This window comes from Lepus europaeus, chromosome 10 (genome assembly GCF_033115175.1).
Source record: "Lepus europaeus isolate LE1 chromosome 10, mLepTim1.pri, whole genome shotgun sequence".
NCBI classification, from domain to species: domain Eukaryota; kingdom Metazoa; phylum Chordata; class Mammalia; order Lagomorpha; family Leporidae; genus Lepus; species Lepus europaeus.
In genome coordinates this window covers 54,829,871-54,855,413 of record NC_084836.1, presented here as the reverse complement: position 1 = coordinate 54,855,413, position 25,543 = coordinate 54,829,871, and the positions used below count along the sequence as shown (strand labels likewise).

Here is a 25,543-nt window from a genome sequence, read left to right as displayed (position 1 = left end):
TTAAAAAACCCAACATTCGGGTTCTAGGAGTTCCTGAAGGCATGGAGAGGGAGAAAGGATTAGAAGGCATTTTCAGTGAGATACTAGCAGAAAATTTCCCAGGTTTGGAGAAGGACAGAGGCATCTTAGTACAGGAAGCTTATAGAACCCCTAATAAACATGACCAAAAGAGATCCTCACCACGACACATCGTAATCAAACTCACCACAGTGAAACATAAAGAAAAGATCCTAAAATGTGCAAGAGAGAAATGTCAGATTACTCTTAGAGGATCTCCAATTAGACTCACAGCAGACTTCTCATCAGAAACCCTACAAGCTAGAAGGGAATGGCGAGACATAGCCCAGGTACTAAGAGAGAAAAACTGCCAGCCCAGAATACTATATCCTGCAAAGCTCTCATTTGTGAATGAAGGTGAAATTATGACTTTTCATAGCAAACAGAAACTGAAAGAATTTGTTGCCACTCATCCTGCCCTGCAAAAGATGCTTAAAGATGTGTTACATACAGAAACACAGAAACATGGTCATCAATATGAAAGAAGGTAAAGGAAGGAAACCTCACAACAAAAGATCACAGGAAGCTCAATTTCTCTTTGACATAGAATTAAACTCTGATGCTCTGTTAAAGCAATGTGTTAAAGTAATCTATTATGTTCTCTTGATGTCTGTTAAATTCTAATTGTTCAAAAACAGCTGAATTTTTATTAAGAGCTATCAGTTATTTAAACATGTGCTTATTTTCAAAGATTTAAATAATCACCTTGTAACAATGATCATATTTGGTCTATGTTATGTCATGATTTTAAGGAATCTTATTTCAACCAGATATTTTGGATTTTGAGCCTTCTTGGCATTCTTGACAGGCATTCAAAAAATCAAAGTTTCAAACAATCTGGTCTCTAAAATTCCCAGTAAATCCTGGACTTTGGTTTTTCCAGTTTGGGCCCAACTGAAATAATCGAAGGACCTATGTCTCTCATCTTATAGAGACACCAACTAATCAGGCTATTTGGATTATATTAGAAGTACTGTCAAGATGTGATGTGGTACCAAACTTTAAGTTTCTATAATGGAAAATGCTATTAATACAAATGTTTGAGAATTAAAAAGTCTAATGATCTTGTGTTACTAGACATGATAGTTATCTTAATGAGAAAGCCCCAGAGGCCTACAGGGTTAAATACTTGTAAAATCCTACAGGTGCTTTCAAAAATACTGTGAAGTAAGCAATTGCCTCTTGTTGGCTGATGAGTTTATAATTTTAAACATGGCGACTTAAAGTCTTTTGTCATCCACAGTTATATATGATGTGCTGCTCATAAAACTAAAGCGTTGTTGGTTCTGTGTTTAGCTGTCCTCCTATAGGTTCCTATGGACTTTTTCCAGCCACTTTTATTGTATTCAGTACTTTGGGATGGCTCTGTAAACAGATGAAGCCAATAATGTATTAACAGTACCAACTGAGAGAAAGTATGGTTAACTGAGGTTACTAAAAAGAAAAAGCAATTCAAATCAATTGGCAACCTACAAAAAGAGTTAAAGATTTTAAAAGCTATTATTAAAATTGCTATATTGGTCTATTATGCTATGTTATATGTGTGTACATATTGTATGTCCACATGGGGAAATTTTATTAAGAGTTTTATTTTAAATGGCTTATAGATAAGATTATCCATAAATTTAAGCTGCTAAAATCAATCAAAGATACATTTTAATTTCTGTGACCTGAATCTGTGTACCATATGTTTTAAACTTGTTGGTAGAAAGAAACTAAAAACATTTTAGATGGTTGTGCTTAAGTTTACTGGCTAAACAAACTACACCATGTTAGATATTTAAGAGGTGTTTTCAAATACATGATTCTTAAAATTTATAGAAGGCATTGGACCTTCTGGTAAATGTTTTCTTAAGTTGTTATCTAATGGTTGAAACGGTTTGCTAAGTATTCATGTGATATTGCTGATGTCAGCAAGCGATCTAGGACTTGCTCCCTCATTTCTCTATTCTAAGCCCAACTTGTTCTTTCATTTCTCTATTCTCTTCAAGGTAGGAAACTAATTCTATTAGGAAGGAAACTGTAGGACGCACAGTTTAATCTTTAGACCTTATAAAAGAGATGGCTAACATTTTTCTGTAATAGCATAGCCAAAATAAGAACTTAAATAATAATCTCATAGCTAGATTCACTTCGCCATCAGCGAAGTATACAGTGGTAGAAAAAACCTCCCTTTCAGACCAAAGGGAAAGAAAGTTTTAACGTGAGAATATAATTTTCCTCATGGGCATTGTCTACCTTAGAAAAACTACTACAGAACATGCCTGTGACTATAGACTTGTAGTTCTGGCCACTGAAGATTAGAGATGGGACTTGGGCACTCCCTTGACTTGCATCCTCTGGTCTGCTTTAACACAAACCAGGAGGAAAAGAAAGCTAGCCATCAGAAGCAATGGGTGGCAGGCCTATTACTGGCTGATCTGTACAGTGATCTGCCCTCAAGGAGACCCAACAGGCCAGTCCACTGCAGTGGCTTTCAATGTGGTAAGCCTGGGCTTCAGCAGAAGTCAGCTTGTGAAGAGCCCTGGCAGCTCTGCCAAGAGTTGGATCACTGGAAATGGACCTTCCCTGGAGTCAAAGGATGCCCAGGTCAGAGCCACAGATCTTATTGGCTCTAAGCTGAAAAGCCCTTCACTCAGCCCAACTTCCAAAGTGACGACTGCAGCTGAGGGTATGGCCAAGTAGGGTCAGCAACATTGCAGGTAGAACTGTAAATTTCTTGTTAGAGATGCCACCTGCCTTTACCTGGCCAGCTCTCCTCCCAGGCCAGCCAAGTAATGAAAGTCAACAGAATGCCTTCCCCTAGGAGGTTCACACCTCCCTTAGGATATACCCCATGTGAAGAGATAGATAGGTCTGGGCCTCTGAATTTACAAGGCCTAAAGCCCACCAGATTATTATCAAGTCCCTTCTATCAGGTTCTATTTGCCTCTCAATCAGAAAAATTACTTGTAGCTTAGACAGCACCTTTCTTAGCTCCTCTAATAATGACTCTGTCCTTTGTTCTAGGCCCTGTCTAGTGCACTTGGGCCTCATTCCTTTGTAATCATAACCTCTACTCTACCACCAATGGCTCTACTCCCAACATGTGTGTACTGATGGTCCTCTTCCCCACTTAATGCTGTATAATTGTTCAAACCTGGTAAATGCCACTCTTAGGATCATTGGTTACTATCCTCACTCTGTCTTTTATGACCTTGTCTAAATATGATCAGAGTCGGCAAACTTGGAAGGCTTCCATAGCCTTGGCAACTCATGACAACAGCCTAGGATGGTTACTGGCGCCATAAACTAGAGTGTCAATTTGTTGGGTAAACAACAGAAGCCACTGTGCACTTGCTCCTCATGTGGGATCTCTGTCCTTAATGTGCTCTACATTGTGATTTAATGCTATAACTAGTACTCAAACAGTATCTTTCACTTTGTGTTTCTATGTGGGAGCAAACTGTTGAAATCTTTATACTAAATTGATCTTCTGTATATAAAGAGAATTGAAAATGAATCTTGATGCAAATGGAAGGGGAGAGGGAGTGGGAGAGGGGAGGGTTGCGGGTGGGAGGGAAGTTATTGGAGGGGGAAGCCATTGTAATCTATAAGCTGTACACTGGAAATTTATATTCATTAAATAAAAGTTAAAAAAAAAAAGAAGGTAAAGGAAGGAAACCTCACAGCAAAAGATCACAGGAAGTTCAGAGCATATATTAGAAAATATCTTTGGCAAATGGCAGGGCAAAGTTACTACTTATCAATAGTCACATTGAACGTTAATGGCCTGAACTGTCCAGTTAAAAGTCACCGATTGGCTGATTGGGTTAAGGAACAAAATCAATCTATTTGCTGCTTACAAGAAACACATCGTTCCAACAAAGATGCATACAGACTGAAAGTGAAAGGCTGGAAAAAGATATACCATACCAACAAAATGAAAAAAGAGCGGGGGTAGCCATCCTAATATCGGACAACATAAACTTCAACACAAAAAATGTTAAGAGAGACAAAGTGGGGCACTATATAATGATTAAGGGATCAATTCAACAGGAAGATATAATGATTATCAATGTATAGGCACCTAATTACAGGGCACCGGTTTATTTAAAAGATTTGTTAAGGGACTTAAAGGGAGACTTAGACCCCAATACAACAGTACTGGGGGACTTCAATACTCCATTCTCAGAAATAGACAGATCAACAGGACAGATGATCAACAAGGAGACAGTAGATTTAAATGACACTATAGGCCGGCGCCACCGGGTTCTAGTCCCCGTTGGGGTGCTGGATTCTGTCTCGGTTGCCCCTCTTCCAGGCCAGCTCTCTGCTATGGCCCGGGCATGCAGTGGAGGTTGGCACAAGTGCTTGGGCCCTGCACCCACAGGGGAGACCAGGATAAGCACCTGGCTCCTGCCTTGAGATCAGTGCAGTGCACCTGCCGCAGCACGCCAGCCATGGTGGCCATTGGAGGGTGAACCAATGGCAAAGGAAGACCTTTCTCTCTGTCTCTCTCTCACTGTCCACTCTGCCTGTCAAAAAAAAAATAAAAATAAAAAAAAAAATAAATGACACTATAGCCCAAATGGATCTAACAGATATCTACAGAATTTTTCATCCTACACATAAAGAATTTACATTCTTCTCAGCAGTACATGGAACCTTCTCTAGGATTCACTACATACTAGGCCATAAAGCAAGTCTCAGCAAAATCAAAAGAATTAGAATCATACAATGCAGCTTCTCAGACCACAGTGGAATGAGTTGGAAATCAGCAACTCAGGAATCCCTAGAGCATATATAAACACAAGGAGATTGAACACATGCTCCTGAATGAACAATGGGTCATAGAAGAAATTAAAAGAGAAATCAAAAATTTTCTGGAAGTAAGTGAGGATAACAGCACAACATACTAAAACTTATGGGATACAGCAAAAGCAGTGTTAAGAAGAAAGTTTATATCAATAGGTGCCTACATCAAGAAATTGGAAAGGCACCAAATAGATGAGCTTTCAAGTCATCTCAAGGATCTAGAAAATCTGCAGCAAACCAGACCCTAATCTAGTATGAGAAGAGAAATAATCAAAATCAGAGAAGAAATCAACAGGATTGAATCCAAAAAAACATTACAAAAAATCACCCAAACAAGGAGCTGGTTTTTTGAAAAAATAAACAAAATTGACACCCCATTGGCCCAACTAACTAAAAAAAGAAAAGACCCAAATCAATAGGATCAGAGATGAAAAAGGAAACGTAACAGCAGACACCACAGAAATAAAAAGAATCATCAGAAATTACTACAAGGACTTGTATGCCAGCAAACAGGGAAATCTATCAGAAACGGATAGATTCCTGGACACATACAACCTACCTAAATTGAACCAGGAAGACATAGAAAACCTAAACAGACCCATAACCAAGTCCAAAATTGAATCAGTAATAAAGGCCCTCCCAACAAAGAAAAGCCCAGGACCAGATGGATTCACTGCTGAGTTCTAACAGACATTTAGAGAAGAACTAACTCCAATTCTTCTCAAACTATTCAAAACAATCGAAAAAGAGGGAATCCTCCCAAATTCTTTCTATGAAGCCAGCATCACCTTAATTCCTAAGCCAGAAAAAGATGTTGCACTGAAAGAGAATTACAGACCAATATCCCTGATGAACATAGATGCAAAAATACTCAATAAAATTCTGGCCAATAGAATGCAACAACACATCAGAAAGATCATCCACCCAGACCAAGTGGGATTTATCCTGGCATGCAGGGAAGGTTCAATGTTCACAAAACAATCAATGTGATACACCACATTAACAGACTACAGAAGAAAAACCATATGATTATCTCAGTAGATGCAGAGAAAGCATTGGATAAAATACAACTCACTTTCATGATGAAAACTCTAAGCAAACTGGGTATGGAAGGAACATTCCTCAATACAATCAAAGCAATATATGAAAAACCCACGGCCAACATCCTATTGAATGGGGAAAAGTTGGAAGCATTTCCATTGAGATCTGGTACCAGACAGCGATGCCCACTCTCAGCACTGCTATTCAATATAGTTCTGGAAGTTTTAGCCAGAGCTATTAGGCAAAAAAAGAAATTAAAAGGATACAAATTGGGAATGAAGAACTCAAACTATTCCTCTTTGCAGATGATATGATTCTTCATATAAGGGATCCAAAGAACTCTACTAAGAGACTTCTGGAACTCATAGAAGAGTTTGGCCAAGTAGCAGGATATAAAATCAATGCACAAAAATCAACAGCCTTTGTATACACAGGCAATGCCATGGCTGAGGAAGAACTTCTAAGATCAATACCATTCACAATAGCTACAAAAACAATCAAATACTTTGGAATAAACTTAACAAAGAACGTTAAAGATCTCTACGATGAGAATTACAAAATCTTAAAGAAAGAAACAGAAGAGGATACCAAAAAATGGAGAAATCTTCCATGCCCATGGATTGGAAGAATCAATATCATCAAAATGTCCATTCTCCCAAAAGCAATTTACAGTTTCAATGCAATAGCAATCAAAATACCGCAGACATTCTTCTCAGATCTGGAAAAAATGATGCTAAAATTCATATGGAGACACAGGAGACCTTGAACAGCTAAAGCAATCTTGTACAACAAAAACAAAGCCGGAGGCATCACAATACCAGATATCAGGACATACTACAGGGCAGCTGTTATCAAAACAGCATGGTACTGGTACAGAAACAGATGGATAGACCAATGGAACAGAATAGAAACACCAGAAATCAATCCAAACATCTACAGCCAACTTATATTTGATCAAGGTTCCAAAACCAATCCCTGGAGTAAAGATAGTCTATTTAATAAATGGTGCTGGGAAAATTGGATTTCCACATGCAGAAGCATGAAGCAAGACCCCTACCTTTCACCTTACACAAAAATCCACTCAACATGGATTAAAGACTTAAATCTATGACCCGACACCATCAAATTATTAGAGAACATTGGAGAAACCCTGCAAGATAGAGGTACAGGCAAAGACTTCTTGGAAAAGACCCCAAAAGCACAGGCAGTCAGAGCCAAAATTAACATTTGGGATTGCATCAAATTGAGAAGTTTCTGTACTGCAAAAGAAACAGTCAGGAAAGTGAAGAGGCAACTGATAGAATGGGAAAAATATTTGCAAACTATACTACAGATAAAGGGTTGATAACCAGAATCTACGAAGAAATCAAGAAAATCCACAACATCAAAACAAACAACCCACTTAAGAGATGGGCCAAGGACCTCAATAGACATGTAGGTGTTTACATTTTAACTGAAAAGTGATCCCTGCTAAATACAAGAGTGGGAATAAGTGAGGGAAGAGATGTACAATTTCGGACATGCTCAATCGGACTTGCCCCAAATGGTGGAGTTAGAAACATGCCAGGGGATTCCAATACAATCCCATCAAGGTGGCATGTACCAATGCCATCTCACTAGTCCAAGTGATCAACTTCAGTTCACAATTGATCACACTGATAGGTCTAAGAGTCAAAGGGATCACACAAACAAGACTAGTGTCTGCTAATACTAACTGACAGAATAAAAAAGGGACAGAATGATCCAACATGGGAATCAGGAAATACAGCAGACTCATAGAATGGCAGATGTCCTAAATAGCACTCTGGCCTCAGAATCAGCCCTTAAGGCATTCGGATCTGGCTCAAGAGCCCGTGGGAGTATTGTAGGCATGGAAAGCCAAGACACTCTGGAAAAAAAAAAAAAAAAAAAAAAAAAAAACCTAAATGAAAGATCTCTGTGAGTGAGATCCCAGTGGAAAGAATGGGGCCATCAAAGAAGGAGGTACCTTTCTCTGAAGGGAGGAGAGAACTTCCATTTTGACTATGACCCTATCGGAATAAGATAAAAGTCGGCAAACTCAAAAGACTTCCATAGCCTTGGCAACTCATGACAAGAGCCTAGGGAGATTACTGATGCCATAAACAGGAGTGTCAAATTGTTAATTCAACAACAGGAGTCGTTGTGTACTTATGTCTCATGTGGGATCTGTCCTTAATGTGTTGTCCAATGTGAATTAATGGTATAACTAGAACTGAAACAGTACTAGTTTACACTTTGTGTTTCTGTGTGGGTGCAAACTGATGAAATCTTTACTTAGTATATACTGAATCAATCTTCTGTATATAAAGATAATTGAAAATGAATTTTGATGTGAATGAAATGGGAGAGGGAGCGGGAGATGGGAGGGTTGCGAGTGGGAGGGAAATTATGGGGGGAAAGTCATTGTAATCCATAAACTGTACTTTGGAAATTTATATTTACTAAATAAAAGTTTAAAAAAAGGTCGGGAAAAAAAACATAGTATGAAGGGTCTTTAAAAGGTTCACGGAAATGCGTATTGTGAAAATGCTATGCATGGAATTCGCAATCATTGCACTGAAATAAGATTATCCTTTAACTCCACTTTTCCACAAACTTTGTGGACTACCCTTGTAAATACTATGCAAATATTTGTTGGAATAATGTGATTCCTGCGTCCCAAAACATATTTTTACTGACTGGGAGAGGTTCTTGATTCTATGAGGTAACATTTCACTGCAAGAAGACAACTTTCTTCACTCCATATGCCTGTCTGCTACTGACTAGAACTCCCTCCATGACCAAACTTCAGTTAGGCTTCTCTAAGACTACTTCCTGATTAATTATGCTTTTTCCTTGGCCAAGCCCTGTGCCTGGGAGTTTTGACAAGAATCATTCTGAGCCAATTTAGCTAGAATTCTCCCAACCTTGATATCTAACCAAGTTTCTCTTGGTAATTTCTCATCTAATGATGCCCTGACCTCTCTAAATGCTATATATAAATTCTTACCTGTCCTGGTTATATTTGGAATTGAGTTCCATCTCTCTTCCCTAAGGTAATAGTCTTGACCCCTATTGCAACATTCTTGAATAACATCTTCCTTGTTATTTTTTTTTTTAACAAATGTCTGGTGCAATTTCTCTTGAACATTAAAGGGCAAATACTTACCTACTGGGATTGTATAAATCCACCTAATGAATTTTCATTGCTCCCTATAGAACTTTCTTTTTTTTTTTTCTTTTTGCAATGAGAAGTGTCAGAGAGACTTTTCCTATCTCTGTGACTGAAGAATATGGTTTACTAGCATATAAAAGAAAGTCAGAAAGAATAAAGGCTATGTGATTTTTTAAAAAATCACCTCTATAGTGGCTATTACTTATTCAATTTGTCACATTTATTTTCAGTTGTTCTTGTGGTGACATTTTAATGAATAACACAAAATAACATTTTAATGAATGCTCAAATCAAAATGACATCCAAACCTCTTAAAGAAAACACGTTCAGTATATAAAAAAAGTTTCCCCTCTGCCACACAACCAATTTAATTCACTTGCAGCCCACTCCTGACTCTGTCACTGACTTAAGATTATCGTTATACCTGCAACATCAAACTCGATTTCCAGAGTGACCTTGCTCGTGATTGAAGAGTCTCGGAGGAGCTGATTGGCTTCCTCAAAGGTGCTGTCTTCAGTTGGAATTCCATTAATGGCCATCACTCTGTCTCCAATCTGTAGCACCCCACATCTAATTTAGAATCACATGTTAGAGGTTGTAGATAGAATAAATAATTTTCAAGTTGAGCATTCCAAATCTATCTTGTTTGGTTCTTGAAAAATAGCATAACCATTTGTTCTTGTTTATTCAACATTGTGGGCATCAGACTAGGTAAATGTCAAAGCCTTGCACTCTTGTTGATTTTCAGGTTACAATTGTGAAGAAAGGAATCTTAAACTATCCCAGAGAGGATAATAATTAATAATTCATAACCATGGTATTGTTATAATATGATCTGAAACAATTTATAGTAATGATGAATCATTCCTATATGGCAAAGAGATTAAAGTTTAAACTTTAGATTTTTTTCATAGATTTTCTCCTTTTTAATTAATATAGCCTCTAGTCTCCAGATGGACAAAATCTTCTAGATAAAAGTGTCCATGCTTATTATTGTCTTAAACCTGATCAAAAACATAAAATTCTATTTTAATGGGCAGAGTGTTCATTATGTATTGCATTTCCTGCATTGAGCACTGCTCCATAATTTATTAGCCGTTCAAAGATAGCCAGCATCAGAAATGCAGAGCAGAAAAAAAATACTGTGAAAGAAAGTATCTCACCTCTCTGCTGGGCTGTCAGCTTCAATATAGGAAATCAGAGGTGGAGAAGAGAGAGTCTCTGTGGCAAACACACTGCCCTGCAGTTGGATTCCAAATCCTGTGACAGGATCTGCTGTCAGCACAACTTCTGTGGTTTCTGTGTGGACAACCTGCCCAGCCAGTCCCACTGTGCTAGAGGCTAAAGACACTAGAGGAACAAACATGAAAAAGAATGACATTAGTTTAGAGCAAATGCCAGTAATTCCAGCACTTCCAAAACAGATTGTATCTCTGAGCAAAAGCTCTCTGGCAATGGCAGAAGGTTAAATTTTGGCTTTTTATCAAAAAGTGTAGCCTGAGCTCAACAAAATATATGAATCTCCCAATATTTGTCACACTTAAATCATAATAACAATGCAGCCTCCTCCACCTCCTAATCCATCAAACCAGGGACTGTTGTGGGGATGTAGGAAAAGAATGGTCTTGGAGTCAAGCTACATGGGTTCCAACCATGGCTCTATCACTAAGCACCAGCTGGGAGGCCTTGAGATAAGTCATTTCATCACTTTGTGAGTTTGAATCCTATCTAGAAAAAAAGGCAGTTGAGCTATGTGATGTAGCCATCTGCACTTGAGCTCCATTGATTTTCTCCAAACAACCTGAACTTGAGCTTTGAAGAAATTACTAAATCTAGCCTGGGGGTGGTGCAGCTATGCTGATCCTCATCCATTCTCTAGCATTGCACTGACAGGATAGAGTCATCTAACCTCTGCCCATTCCTTCTACCTTAAATTTGTTCTCTTCTGCTCTTGAGCTTTCCCACTAGGTCTCCTAATTAATTCATTTCTCTTCTCTGAAACTTATGTAAGCCTCTAGGCAGAAATACCTGTTTTATATCCATCCTTTTATGATTGGGCTGTGGGATTTCTCTCTCTCAGCCCTGCCTACTGGACCTGGTCATCTGTGCTCTCTGTACATGAGCTCTCTACCTGCAGGGTCCTCCATATAAGATTACTTGCTTCCAAAAGTGTCTTCTGTCCCCTCTACTTTAACTGAAACCTAATGACATCAGAGACCTCAAAGCCATTTTTTTTCATTCCCTCTACTTGGGATAAGAAGAGAGAAAGGTTTATCATATTATTGCTCCCTGCATGTAGTGCTGTCCTCTCAAACAGCACCTATTTAAAATTCCATATTCTATACTCATTTCTTCTTTGTCTCACCTTCAAATCCTTAATTTTGTACTTAAAGAATTCCTCCTATTACCTTGATAATTTCAAGATTTGACTCTTAGTTACCCCTGCTAACCTGTAGCATCTCCTTTCCCTCAGCATCTTTGACATCATGGTGACAACCTTTTAATGTTCTGGCTTTCTGGTTCTCTTGGAATCTCAATGGCAATCATAACAATTCTACCCTATTCCAGCTCTCTGCCAGCAGAGCCCCAAGCTGGACAACAACTTCCTTAAAATGGGAAAGATCTCCAAGATTTCAATCTCTTAATCAACCTTTTTCATCACATACCCCTATACCCCTTCTTAACCACCTTTCCCAGTCCCTACAACCTAGTTTCCTCCTCTTTATGACTAACAGTCTTATTTCCTCTAACTTGTCTCCTCGTGGTTTTCAAATAATATTATATATATGTACTTACATATATATATAATTTATGTGAATGGCAGTGTTACAGAGAAGAGGAAGTCTTCCATCCATTGATTCTCTCTCCAAATGGCTTCAATAGCCAGGGCTGGGCCAGGCTGAAGCCAGAAGCTAGGAGCTTCAAATGGGTCTCCCAGGTTGGTGCAGTGGCCCAAGGACTTCGGCCATCTTCCACTGCTTTCCCAGGTGCATTAGCAGGGAGCTGGATCAGAAGTGGAGTAGCCAGGACTTGAATCAGTGCCCTTATGGGATGCTGGCTTCGTAGGCAGCAGCTTAATCCATCAAGCCACAACACCAGCCCTTCAAATAATAGTAACGAATTTTTTTCCTTCAAGTAGAAGCATTTAAGGGATGTCTTTGTTGTCCAAATAAAAACAGAGCTACTGTAGTTGAGGTGGAAATGGGACATTACACTGGCCTCTCCTGGCCTCACATGGAATTCCTGGGAATGCAGCTGGGAACTCACTGCCTTTTACTGGCATCATTTCCCTGCATACTCTACCTGGAATCCTAGTGAGTATTTCAATGATACATCTGCTAGTAATCAGATATTTTTAAACCTCATGAGATTTGTAAAACTCTAATACTTGACACCATTTGGTAACGTGCTGGAAAAAGTTACTATTGGGTCTTGGAATCCTTTGTTGCATAATATTTTGGCATCTTCTTTGATCCTTTACAGAATCTGTCTCAAGCATTTCAACCCATCAAACTTTAACACTCTACTTCAAGATTGTAAAGATCCATGATTTATAACCATTCTTTGAAAAATATCATTCTCAACCTCAGTTACTCTGCATCATCACCTGTTCACTCTTTTTACCCACTTCAGGAGAATGTATGCTTTCTTCTTTTTCAAGGCTAACTCCTCCTTTTAGTGTTTTTGATACTATCCCTTTCCATCTCCTCAGTGATTTTTGTGTCTCCAAAAACTCTCTTGCTGCTGTTTCAAACTTTTCTACTCAGTCCATTAGCTTTCTGACCTCTGTCTACAGAGTTGTGTGGATAACTAAATGTTCTGAAATTTGGCTCTTCCCTTTACTCTTGCAGAACCATTTCACCTATGACTTACAGATTGCTACAATGTTCCCATCCCCTCTAACTTCCCTGCAGCAACTGGCTTTGGGACCACCCATTTCTTTCTGAAGTTGCTCTCCAGGTTTCCATGAAGCTTTGCCCCCAGCTTCTTGTCTTTCAGTCTCTTCCAGTTCCTTTGCCTTCGTCTGCATTCAAAACAAAGTCAACCCTGTCAAGCATTTTCTACTTGCACACTTCCCCTAATCCTCTTCCAAAACATCCATGATATGACCTCTGGCCAAATGACAGGGTATTCAGAAAGTTCATGAAAAATGTGTAATAAAAAAGAATTCACAGATTTCAAAAACTTTTAAATGAACTTATCTTCTATTCATCTTCTGCAAACTTTTTGAAGCCTCTGTTCCCCATATTTTTTCAAATCTATCTTTCTAGTTTCTCTCCAGCTCCTCACTTGACAGGTATCTCATACACAAACACATTTTATTGACTTCTTGAACTCTGCATTTTCAAATGAAATTAATCATCTTCCCTTTCTCATTGCCTCTACTAAATTTGTGAATGGAACCATCTTGTGTACAAGTCCTCCAGGCTTGAAATCTCAAAGTAGCCTCTGACTTACAACTCCTCGTGATCTCACATTCAATCAGTTGCTAAGGCTTTTAAGGATGACCGCTGAGACACACCTTGTATATATTCTCTTTTCCCTTCTTGGTTTCAGTATCTTAATTATGTTTCCACTATTTTTTACTCAATTCTTCTAGCATAAAATATTTCTGAGTCCTATCATGATGAATGCTTACAGATTTTATATTATATATAATATATATTATATATATATATTTTTTCAGAATCTTCTAGAAAATGAAATGTCATCATTGCTAATAGAGATTACTTTATAGACCTCTAACCAGTATTTCTGCATTTTGTGTCATGCAACAACCAACTTGCTGCCAGAGGTGTCTTTCTAATATGCAAAGGTCATCCCCCTTTAGAATTTTTCAGGGACTTCCTATTTGTATAGAAAAAAACTTTTTGATTCTAGCAGAACACAAAAGCCCTAAATGAGTTCATCTTATGCCTAGTCAGTCTCTTGTTCCTCCAAGCCACGCCCCTAGTCCTGCTTGTATAACTTGGTGTCTTGTACATACTGAACCCTCTGCCCCTTTAGTCCTTGCCCCGAGTCTTCGATGTCCTCTTAGCAACATTCAGGTGAAACTAGATACTCAATTTTCTAGCATTTTCACATTTCTAACACATATTCCTGTTTTAGCATTTATTGGTTTTTTACATGACTACTTCTCTACTTGACACTGATATCTTGAAAAGCTAGGACCAGCTCTTTTAACACCAGATATGCCAGTGTGTGGCACATTCCATACATGTGAGTTAAATAAGGAATTCATTAAGCTTTAGATATCATTTACATGCTCCTTTTTGGAATCAACACTTCATGTAGACACCTCATAGCTACCATAATGAACTAGAAGTCATTTTCCTAGACCCAAACTATTCTACCATGGTAGATCATGGTAGCTGATGGGGTAGGGGAAGGAAAGGTAGATCATTAGTGTGGAAGGAATAAGTAAAAAAAAAAAAAAAAAAAACCCTTTTCCTTGAGAAGCATCAACTTCTTTCTGTCTCAGCTGGATTAAAGTTATAGTAGCCTGAAGAGGGGGTTAGGAGGAAGGCAACTTCTACTCCTAAGCTTTTCATGGGTGGCAGCCTACAATTGCAAGATCTGTGTCACATATGGACCACCACCACTAATTCAGATCACATTTTCAGGAGTGGTTTTGTTGACAGTGAGTACACTTTGATTGCTTTTTATATCATACTTTTGGCTACCAGTGTCAGAAAACCACCAGAAGATGCTGCTTCCCATCAGGGAGGATCTGGAGTGTTGCATTCCTCCCCCGTTATTATTCCCAGCAGACACGAGTGTAATGTCAGTGCCTCATCTCTTCAGGAGGTTACTTCCACTCACTGTCTAAGCAAAGCTTTTTGGATTTTCACAGCAATACTTTACACCTTCATGAATATTTCAACAGGTTCGCTTTAATATTTTTTCCATTTGAGATCTCATATCTGTAGATTTTTGGACTACTTAACTGGAGTTAAAAACTGTTTTTGAACCATTAAGTCATTACTATATCTGCTAAGAAAGAACCAAGAAGAGCCAGATCAGTTTGATAGTAACAGGTGGAATTATATTATACACAGCAAAAACCTACACAAAAAACTTCATAGTTTTTGGAACAGAAGAGAGAGTTGAAGAATTTCATTTTCTAGAAGATTCTGAAAAAAGAAGTAAGTGCTAATTCATCATGGTTATTATCAAACTTATAAGCTCCATCTGGAGGCAAGCTGAGGTGATATAAAGTATTAGGAAACTTAATTTAGGATTTATAATAAATTTATGTAGCAAACATTGATTTTCTAATTACATAAAGTTATCAGTTACAACATAAATACAGGACTATATTAAATAATCTAGGATTTTACAATGAACTCTGAAAGTCCTCTGACATATTGGAGTCTGTTCTTTGAAACAGTAATGTTTCATTTGAACCTGAATTGACTACTTACATTAAAGCCTTAAAAACTATTACCATACGTAAAAAAGATAAATCGTAGATTTGAAGATAATGAGCTAAAAGCGAAACCAACTGACATTTCTTGAAGTGAAAAGAGATGAGCTTGAAAAAAGAAAATAGAACAATTAAAGAAGAGAAAAAAAGAAAACAAAGTGATGAGTTTGATTATCCAGCTTTGTTGTTATGCTCAACCAGCAACAGAAAATAAAGGTGATTTGAGCCAGTCCCAAAGAGAAAAATATCATTTGTTTTCCCTGATTGGTGACAACTAACTGAGCACCAAAGGGGAAACCTGTTGAAGTGAAATGGACACTATGAGAAACAGTGACTTGATCAGCCCTTGCTCTGACTGTTGATGTACAATGTAATACTTTATCCCTTTTAGTATTTTTTTTTTGTTCTAGTACTATTGGTTGAACTCTGTAATTAACACACAATTATTCTTAGGTGTTTAAGTTTTAACTGAAAAGTGATCCCTGTTAAATATAAGAGTGGGAAAAAGAGAGGGAGGAGATGTACAATTTCGGACATGCTCAATCGGACTTGCCCCAAATGGTGGAGTTAGAAACATGCCAGGGGATTCCAATACAATCCCATCAAGGTGGCATGTACCAGTGCCATCTCACTAGTCCAAGTGATCAATTTCAGTTCACAATTGATCACACTGATAGGTCTAAGAGTCAAAGGGATCACACAAACAAGACTAGTGTCTGCTAATACTAACTGACAGAATAAAAAAGGGACAGAATGATCCAACATGGGAATCAGGAAATACAGCAGACTCATAGAATGGCAGATGTCCTAAATAGCACTCTGGCCTCAGAATCAGCCCTTAAGGCATTCGGATCTGGCTCAAGAGCCCATGAGAGTATTGTAGGCATGAAAAGCCAAGACACTCTGGAAAAAAAAAAAAGAAGACCTAAATGAAAGATCTCTGTGAGTGAGATCCCAGTGGAAAGAATGGGGCCATCAAAGAAGGAGGTACCTTTCTCTGAAGGGAGGAGAGAACTTCCACTTTGACTATGACCCTAGCGGAATAAGATCAAAGTCAGCGAACTCTAAAGGCTTCCATAGCCTTGGCAACTCATGACTAGAGCCTAGGGAGATTACTGATGTCATAAACAAGAGTGTCAAATTGTTAATTCAACAACAGGAGTCGTTGTGTACTTATGTCTCATGTGGGATCTGTCCTTAATGTGTTGTCCAATGTGAATTAATGGTATAACTAGTACTGAAACAGTACTAGTTTACACTTTGTGTTTCTGTGTGGGTGCAAACTGATGAAATCTTTACTTAGTATATATTGAATCGATCTTCTGTAATAAAGATAATTGAAAATGAAAAAAAAACCAACTTGGTGTTAAATTGGAAATTGCATAGAAAATTAATTTTTTAAAAAAAATCATGTAGGATCTCTGTCTTTAATGTGCTGTACACTGTGATTTAATGCTATAACTAGTACTCCAACAGTATTTTTTCACTTTGTGTTGCTATGTGAGGGCAAACTGTTGAAATCTTTATTTAACATATACTAAACTGATTTTCTGTATATAAAGAGAATTGAAAGTGAATCTTGATGTGAATGGAAGGGGAGAGGGAGCGGGAAAGTGGAGGGTTGCAGGTGGGAGGGAAGTTATGGTAGGGGGAAGCCATTGTAATCCATAAGCTATACTTTGGAAATTTATATTCATTAAATAAAAGTTAAAAAAAAAAGAAAAGAAAGGTGATTTTTGAATTATAACCTGTAATTTAAAAATCATATGTCAAATTCTCTCTGTAGTAGCAGATAGTCCTGCAAGGCAGTCAAGTGACAACAGGCTGCATGCTGTTGGCTCTGGCTTGTGGTGTGACAACTTCTACTCAAGGTTAAGTCTGCGGTGACTGCATTGCTGACACTCTATGTTTGAATCTTGCTAACAGCTGCGTTGTCAAGGTTGTGTTTGGGATTTGCATGTGCTCTGCCTGTTAACGTTTCTGCTTGGAGGGTTCTGCTCACAGCTGTTTAGGTTTGCAGTGAATGACTACTTTTGTCCATTTTTGTCTTTCCTAGTGTAAAGAAGGGAAGAGGGAGCAAAGACAGCTATTTGGCTCTAAAAGTTAAAAAGTCTGCCAAATGTTTACTTAATTTAGAAGGTTGGCAGGTTTATTCTCAGATGTGAGAAGCATTTAAAAAGCATAAGGAACAAAGGATCTCAAAGATTTATTAATACAGTGTTTTTAGGATTTGATCTTGCAATTTGAGACTTGTATCACTAACATGCTTCACACTAGAGTTGATCTGCTGTGTGGACTCAACACATTGTGTGTCATGTGACACAGTTCAGGGGTGGGGGGGCAGTATAAGTGGCCAACAGCTCCTTTCTCCAAATGAGGCGCTGTCCCCTTTGACATATCTCTGCCTGCTCACTTATAAAATCTTACCATTAACTGCCTTTATCTTCCATTCTTTTTCCAGGGGTCTGTGGAAGGGACTGGAAAAATTGTATGGTTTTTCATTTTCTCCTTCTAGCTCTTTCCAATGTCACCCTTCCTAGTAGTAAGTTAGGATGACAAAAGAAGCAGAGACCATTTTTGGAAACCTGCTCTAAAATCTATTTGCTAAAATTTAGTGTTACTGGAAACAGGTGAGGTGTCTATGCTAGCTCTGTGTGCACAGTAGCAGGAAGCAGAAAACAGGGGAATTAGCTAGATCCACTGCTCAGCCACGCTGCCATGACAGGCAGATGGTAGGGTTCTGGAAGGAGCCTTGGCCTCTGTGTCAGAAAAAGGGGCCACTAGGCAGTGGGGGAAAGGCCAGTAAGTTTCCAGGAACGGGGATGAGGGGGTTCCCTCTATGATAAGGCTCTGCAGCGCTCTCTAGGCTTTGTGATGCTCCCCAAAGCCAAGTGTTTGGTATACGTCTCCTTCTTTTTGTGGGGCAAATACGGTACCTTCCTATTTTAATCCTTGGAACATGCTTTTACAAACTTTCTGTAGTTTTTCCTTTTGGTCAATGATACAGAAATTTTTTTAAATTTCTTTTTTTCTTTTTTTTCCATTTATTAAACTTTTATTTAATGGATATAAATTTCTAAAGTACAGCTTATGGGTTACAATGGCTTCCCCCCTCCCATAACTTCCCTCCCACCCACAACCCTCCCCTTTCCCGCTCCCTCTCCCCTTCCATTCACATCAAGATTCACTTTCAATTCTCTTTATATACAGAAGATCAGTTTAGTATATATTAGGTAAAGATTTCAACAGTTTGCCCTCACATAGCAACACAAAGTGAAAAAAATACTGTTGGAGTACTAGTTATAGCATTAAATCACAGTGTACAGCACATTAAAGACAGAGATCCTACATGATATTTTTAAAAAATTAATTAATTAATTTCGCTTTGTGTTGCTATATGGGGGCAAACTGTTGAAATTGTTACCTAATATATACTAAACTGATCTTCTGTATATAAAGAGAATTGAAAATGAATCACGATGTGATTGGAAGGGGAGAGGGAGCGGGGTGGGGGGGAGGGTTGTGAGTGGGAGGGAAGTTTTGGGAGGGGGAAGCCATTGTAACCCATGGGCTGTGCTTTGGAAATTTATATTCATTAAATAAAAGTTTAATAAAAAATTAATTAATTTTCTATGCCATTTCCAATTTAACACCAGGGTTTTTTTTTTTTTCATTTCCAATTATCTTTATATACAGAAGATTGATTCAGTATATAATTAGTAAAGATCTCATCAGTTTGTACCCACACAGAAACACAAAGTGTAAAATACTGTTTCAGTACTAGTTATAGCATCACTGCACATTAGACAACACATTAAGGACAGATCCCACATGGGATGTAAGTACACAGTGACTCCTGTTACTGACTTGGCAATTTGACACTCCTGTTCATGGCGTCAGTAATCTCCCTAGGCTCTAGTCATGAGTTGCCAGGGCTATGGAAGCCTTTAGAGTTCGCTGACTTTGATCTTATTCCGCTAGGGTCATAGTCAAAGTGGAAGTTCTCTCCTCCCTTCAGAGAAAGGTACCTCCTTCTTTGATGGCCCTGTTCTTTCCACTGGGATCTCACTCACAGAAATCTTTCATTTAGGTCTTCTTTTTTTTTTTTTCTTTTCCATGATATCTTGGCTTTCCATGCCTACAATACTCTCATGAAAGATACAGAATTTTTAAATATTTGTGTGAGAAGATTTCATTCTTTTCTGGCCTTGTCTTTACTTTGTTCTGGAAACACGTGGTTTATTTTCTGTTTTGTAAGTTCTGGCCTCAACTTATCACCAATACAGCAAAGAGACTTTTTATTATGTTTGTGACTTTTGCCATGATTCACCATCCACACAAATGGCTTGGTTGCTATAGAAACCTAAGTGTCAGAAAGCAGGCAGCAAATGGTGCACAGAATAAAGACATAAATAAAGTGGTGGAAATAAGCCATGACATATTGAGAGTGGCAATAATACTTTTATTATGTTATTTGGGATGACCTTTATATCTAATGTAACTGCACCAATCTTAAACAATAAACAAAAGAAAACCTCAACATTTTCCCCTCTGAATTTGGAATACCATCATTTTTTCAGGTGTCTATGAGTTAAGAACAAAAGTTCATAGCATTTTGGACTTATTGTTTGATTAAATATAAAATATATGATCCTTTAGACACTTATAAACATTCTGCTATCATATGGTCAATGGTGTTCTAGTGGCTAGAGTCCACAGCAAATATGAACAGCTAGAAATTTCTTAAACCAGGTTTCTGTTTATACTCTTACTATGTGGGAGAATAATGTGCTTATTCAATAGACTATTTATGAGTTGGTAATGGGTTTCCATGACAGTGTAGCTTCAGCTTTGTTTCCTACTACAAAATTCAAGATGTGTAAATATATCAACCTGAGAGGACCAAACATATTATCATTCATTTGTATTCACTAATGGCCTTAATCAACACAGCAAGTCTTACCTAACACAAACAAATGGTTAGCCTTGGAAGCAGAACTACAAACATTCGGAGTTAATTTTAATTGCTCTTCCCTGCTGAGGGCTATGAGCCTGTTTCTGTTAGTGAGGAGCACTACACACCAATTCATTATATATAAAATATTCCACACACAGACCAGGCATTGTGGCACAGTGGGGTAATCTTCTGATTGGGATGCCTGCATTCCATATCAGAGTGCTGGATCATTCCAGATACTCTTTCTGATCAAGTTTCCTGCTAATGCATCCTGTGAGAGCAGCAGATGATGGCTCAAGTTATTTGGCCCCTGTCCACTGGAGACCAAGGTGGTGGTGTTCTAGCATTATAATATGTCTTCAAAAAGTTCATGGAAAACATGTATTATGAAAAAGCTATACATAAATTTCAAATTTTTTGTACCACAATAACCATATCTTTTAATTCCATTTTCATCCCGTGAACTTTTGAAGTACACACACAATCTGAACTTTCATAACTACTCAAATATATAAGTATCCCCATTTTTAGCTAAGGTATAGAAAGCTTAGGAAACTTGCTCAAGGTCCCATAGGTAGAAAATAATGAGCTGAGATGAGAACTTAGGCAGTCTGGTTCCAGAGTCAAGGCTCACAACCAGATCACTATGTGGCCTTTAAATGGTTGTTCCAAGAAAATTCTTCCAAGAGTAAAGAATTTACTCTAGTGTTTAGCTCAGAGATATATGGGACTCTAGAAGCAACTTGTTCTCATTTTGACTAAACTATATCTCTCATTTCCCTAATTTCAAATATACTATCACTTCATATACTACTAAGGGTAAAAAAAATCTCTGTATGTTTGAAAGGATAGGCAAGTCCACACTGGAGGCCTTATCCTTTCTTTGTAAGGGAGCGTTCAGGTTCCTGTCACTTGAAGATGCCTCTTCTCAGGTGGGTGATGGCTAGTGTTCAAAGGTGACACTGGCACTGGGGTTTTATGAGCTATCCTTCAAAAAGATGAATCTCTGGCAACCAAGCTGTCGAGGAAATAAGTCCAGCTGCTCCTTCTTTCAAGAGCCTTCTCTCATCAATACCAGCCTTGGAAGTATAAGGGCTTGGTTGTATTTCAGTTATCTAAGAGTGCTCCTTATATTTATTCCCATGGTAAGCACAAGAAGAGATCTCATCTTCTTTTTCTTGCCAGGAATCATAATCATGGCTATCAAAAGGAATACAGGTGGAAAGGTAGAAATGGTGCCTTTCTCCAAAAATTATGTAAGGATGATAAGAGATTCTGATTATTATGGTCCCCTCTTCAGCATAAAAGAAAAAATTGGGGGAGGGGTATGATTTCTGTTTCCTATTTGTTGAAACACTCAATCACCATTTTTAATCTTTATACATACAACTGACTATCCCAAAGCAAGTAGCCAACTATATAATCCTACCCTTGCCTGGTTTGTGTTGTGCTTGGCTCCCTCAGAAGATCCTATTTACAAGACTCATGGTTGAAATTCTTAGGCTTTAGGATATATGCTGTGAAGACAAGCATTCTAACCTTCCTAAGGCTGCAGTGGGTAACAGAAATATATCTAAGAGCAGTGATTCTCAATTGGTAGGGTCATGGGGGAAAGTCTTAGAAGCTTGGGGAATACAATATACTTTGAAAAAGAATGTTCAAACCTACTGCCTTTTAAGGGAAGGACCATGAAATATAATGCAGTATAAAACTTACAATAACGTTAAACAAATGCATGAATTCTTACCTCTATCAAATGGATGGCATCATTAATACAAAATTGATTTAGAGTGAACAGGAAACTAAGAGCCAAGGTCTCATGTCTAAAACTACCCAGAGTATAACAGAGTCTTAAAGGAAAAAAAAATCACATCTTCAGTTATTTTTTGACATCAATAGAACAAGAGGAGCAGGTTAAGATGCCTGCATCCTATATTGGAGCTCCTGGGTTTAATGGTTCCATGCAGTGGTGATGGTTCAAGTAATGGGTTCCTGCCAACCATGTGGAAAAACTTACAGCTCCTGTCATTGAGGGCATCTGTGGAGTGAACCAGTGGATGGGAGTTCTATCTCTCTCTTACAAAATTATTTTTAAAAAAGCGCTAGAAAAAATTCTCAAATGGGTATGAACAAATTCAGTATGAAGCTATATTCAATGCAATCAATATGCTATACATAAGGGACATCATATCAATGGTCTTTGGCATAGAGCTATCAAGCACTTGGCATCTCCTGACCAATTAGGCACCAACAAACACGCTTCCTATAGGTTTCAGAGACTATAGGTTTTAAAGATTTCAGACACCCACATGTTTTCTTCAGGCCAAACGACACTAACACTCCACTTACATGAGCTTTTGAAGTCTTTCTTTTTGAGTCTCCTCCTCATCATGGTTCCACGTGGGCTGGTAGAGTAGAGGCTTCGAGGTAAAGTTCCCATGTTCAGGGAACTCAGGCTGTATGCACTCATGGAGGTAGGAGAGAAGGATGAAGACACCAAAGCTGCTGTAAGAGAGCAAAGACTTGGCACAGAGCATTCCTAGGTGGGGCGTGAGCTTGCCACACTTGTTAACCAGTAACAATTCAGAAAGACCACATGGTGCATAGCAGTGGCTGGTGGGTACCCCACCAGACAGAGATAAGCCTGGGAGCCCTGAGCCAGAGTTTTAGCATCACAGCAATACAAGATCTCACAAATACTGAGGAGCAGCAGGATCCTCAGAAGCACTTAGGAACACAGAGAGACTGTAATTTTGCTTTAGACAAAAACAAACAACATTAATACAAGTTTCTCCATAAACAAAAATTCAATGCATCAGATACACATCATCTCATTTTCATAGCTATTTCATGACACGAACTTCATTAAGTGGTTCCACAGAGATAGAGGATCTGAGAACATTGCACTCTATATAACAATCTGAATTGTTATTTTCTGAACATCTAAGTCATTAAGAACATTTACAACTTTTCCTAATGATAAATGCTTTCCGATGAAAAGAAAGAGTTAGGAGATGTCCAAAAAGATACATTGCTACTACCCAAAAAGCACAGAACATCCGTGAAGCCAAAGATGTAATGAAAAGGATGGAGTGAAAAGACTAAAATTTAAATGAAAGGCTAGAAAGAAAGCCTGGAACATTACGAGGGCTGTTTGGAGGAGGCGCTTTCGGGAATGTCAGGGCTGATGGTCTGCAATGATCAGGGTGGTGCGTGCTACAGTGGTGGTTGGTATGAAGGCTGCAGTGGTTGCTGGCCCAGGAATCCCAGGTAAGTTGCCTGTCGCTCCTCTGAATTTTCACTGCCCATATGAAGTGATGATGAGAAATAAGAAAAACAAAGAACCAAAAAAAAAAAAAAAAAAAAAGAGGAAAAAGTAACTGAATTGCACAAATAAAAGTGTAACAAAAACAAAAGCTGATTGCAAAGACAAAAAAAATCTGCTCGGTTTTTCCTTTTTCTAGCAGTCAGCAAAACAGATGATTAACATCAGTGATGGGGACTTTTCATCATCCCAAGAGTAGCGCATGTCTTCCCCATGCCCATTTTTTCTCCTTTTAAGATGACTACTGAATCAATTTCTAATCTCCCCCTGTGCTTTGCTGCTAAGATTAAAAACATTTTTTTTTAAACTTAAAAGTCAGTTCCATAAAGATCTGTGGCACAAGATTAGTAATTAAAGATTTGCAAATCTTAACCAGTTAGTAGCACTTGTTTAGAGAAAAAGAAAAAGGAAGAATGAATCACATGGGCTCATGATTTGAGTCACACAACACAATTTACTGCTCTGACATTTTAATTACAGATGATCCATCATTTGGACTTGGTTTTCCTCGACAATAAACCACTCTAATCATCTTTCAACATCCGAGTCTATCTGAATCCTAATACAAAGATAAACGTCTTATTCTATTTTGTGATTTCTTTTTATTTGTGAAAAAAGTATATTTACATTTGAAATAAGTGTTTTGTTCTTAAAATACACTACTATTCTTATACTTCCTTAAGAATGTCCCTTTATTTAAAAATGTTTATCATATTTTCATTCTCATATCAATGTTAAGATTTGACTTTCTACCCAGTGTTTTGAACTATAAGCAACATAATGTCTTTTACTATGTCTTATAGGAGCTTTTCGTGTAATAATATAAAAAGCTACAAATAACTTCTGAGGTTTTATCTCCTACTTTCAGATTCTAATGTTAGATGTCCTACATGTGTATTATTTATCCAGTTATTTATACAGAGAGGCCGAATACTCTGTTTTTAAAGGATTGTCATTTAGATTATAGCTTGAGTTATACTATCCATGAAATCAGCTTCCCTGGCCACCTCATATTCTTGCCAGGGGTGAGGCAGTATGTGGAACAAAAGCATAAAGCAGGGACAGATGGATCACTGTGAGTTCCTCTCTATATGACCATGGCCAGCTACCCAGGTTCTCTAAGTACCAGTTTCCTCATATGTCAACTGGAGATCATGAAAGCATTTACCCCACAGTACTATGAGAAACAGACACACAAGCACTCTGCATGGTGCTGACACACAGAATCAAATCAAAGGAGTAATGATGTTGATTCTGCCTAATTTTTCACTTACTTACCAACAATACAGTATCTTTTAAATGACATGGGTGGGTCTCTCACTCAACAAATGTTGTTCTCTGCAATCTGTGGATTAACTTTCTAGCAACTGTAATTGTGCCTCTATAAGCCAGTTGGGTTTGGGATCCCTCCCCTGCTCCAGTGCCCTGGTTGAAAGCCACCACCGCCTTCACCTAGACCACTGCAACGTCTTCAGACTTGGCTCCCCAAGTGCCTTCCTGTGTTCTGGCCTTTCAGGATCCACAGCACGGTGAGGATGATCTTTGAAACACACATGTTAGATCCTATTACTACTGTTTAAATGGCTTCCCATTATAAAGAAAGTGGAAAGTGTCCCCTATCACCCATCTGACTTTATCTCTGTCACTCTCACACTGGTCTCATGCTTGTTCTTAGAACAAGCCAGACTCCTTCCTGCCCCAGGGCCCTGGCACTTGCTATTCTTCTAGCGGTTGTTTGTATGGGTGGCTCCTTCTCATTATTCG

The 25,543-nt window shown here is 38.3% G+C and overlaps 1 protein-coding gene across 4 annotated transcripts in view; it reads right to left on the bottom strand.

Annotated features, from left to right (window-relative positions):
- Window positions 1-25,543, bottom strand: part of GRIP1 (glutamate receptor interacting protein 1) — a 434,525-nt gene that overhangs the window by 84,800 nt on the left and 324,182 nt on the right. For 2 of the 4 annotated variants that reach the window (XM_062202082.1, XM_062202083.1), the window contains exons 10-12: window positions 22,804-22,959; window positions 10,234-10,420; window positions 9,495-9,640 (exon numbers count right to left, since the gene is read on the bottom strand). In XM_062202082.1, the coding sequence (XP_062058066.1) occupies window positions 9,495-9,640; window positions 10,234-10,420; window positions 22,804-22,959 (489 nt within the window). Of the gene's footprint in view, window positions 1-9,494; window positions 9,641-10,233; window positions 10,421-22,803; window positions 22,960-23,599; window positions 23,756-25,543 lie in introns of all 4 variants that reach the window. The other 2 variants (XM_062202081.1, XM_062202084.1) reach the window with 2 other exon arrangements.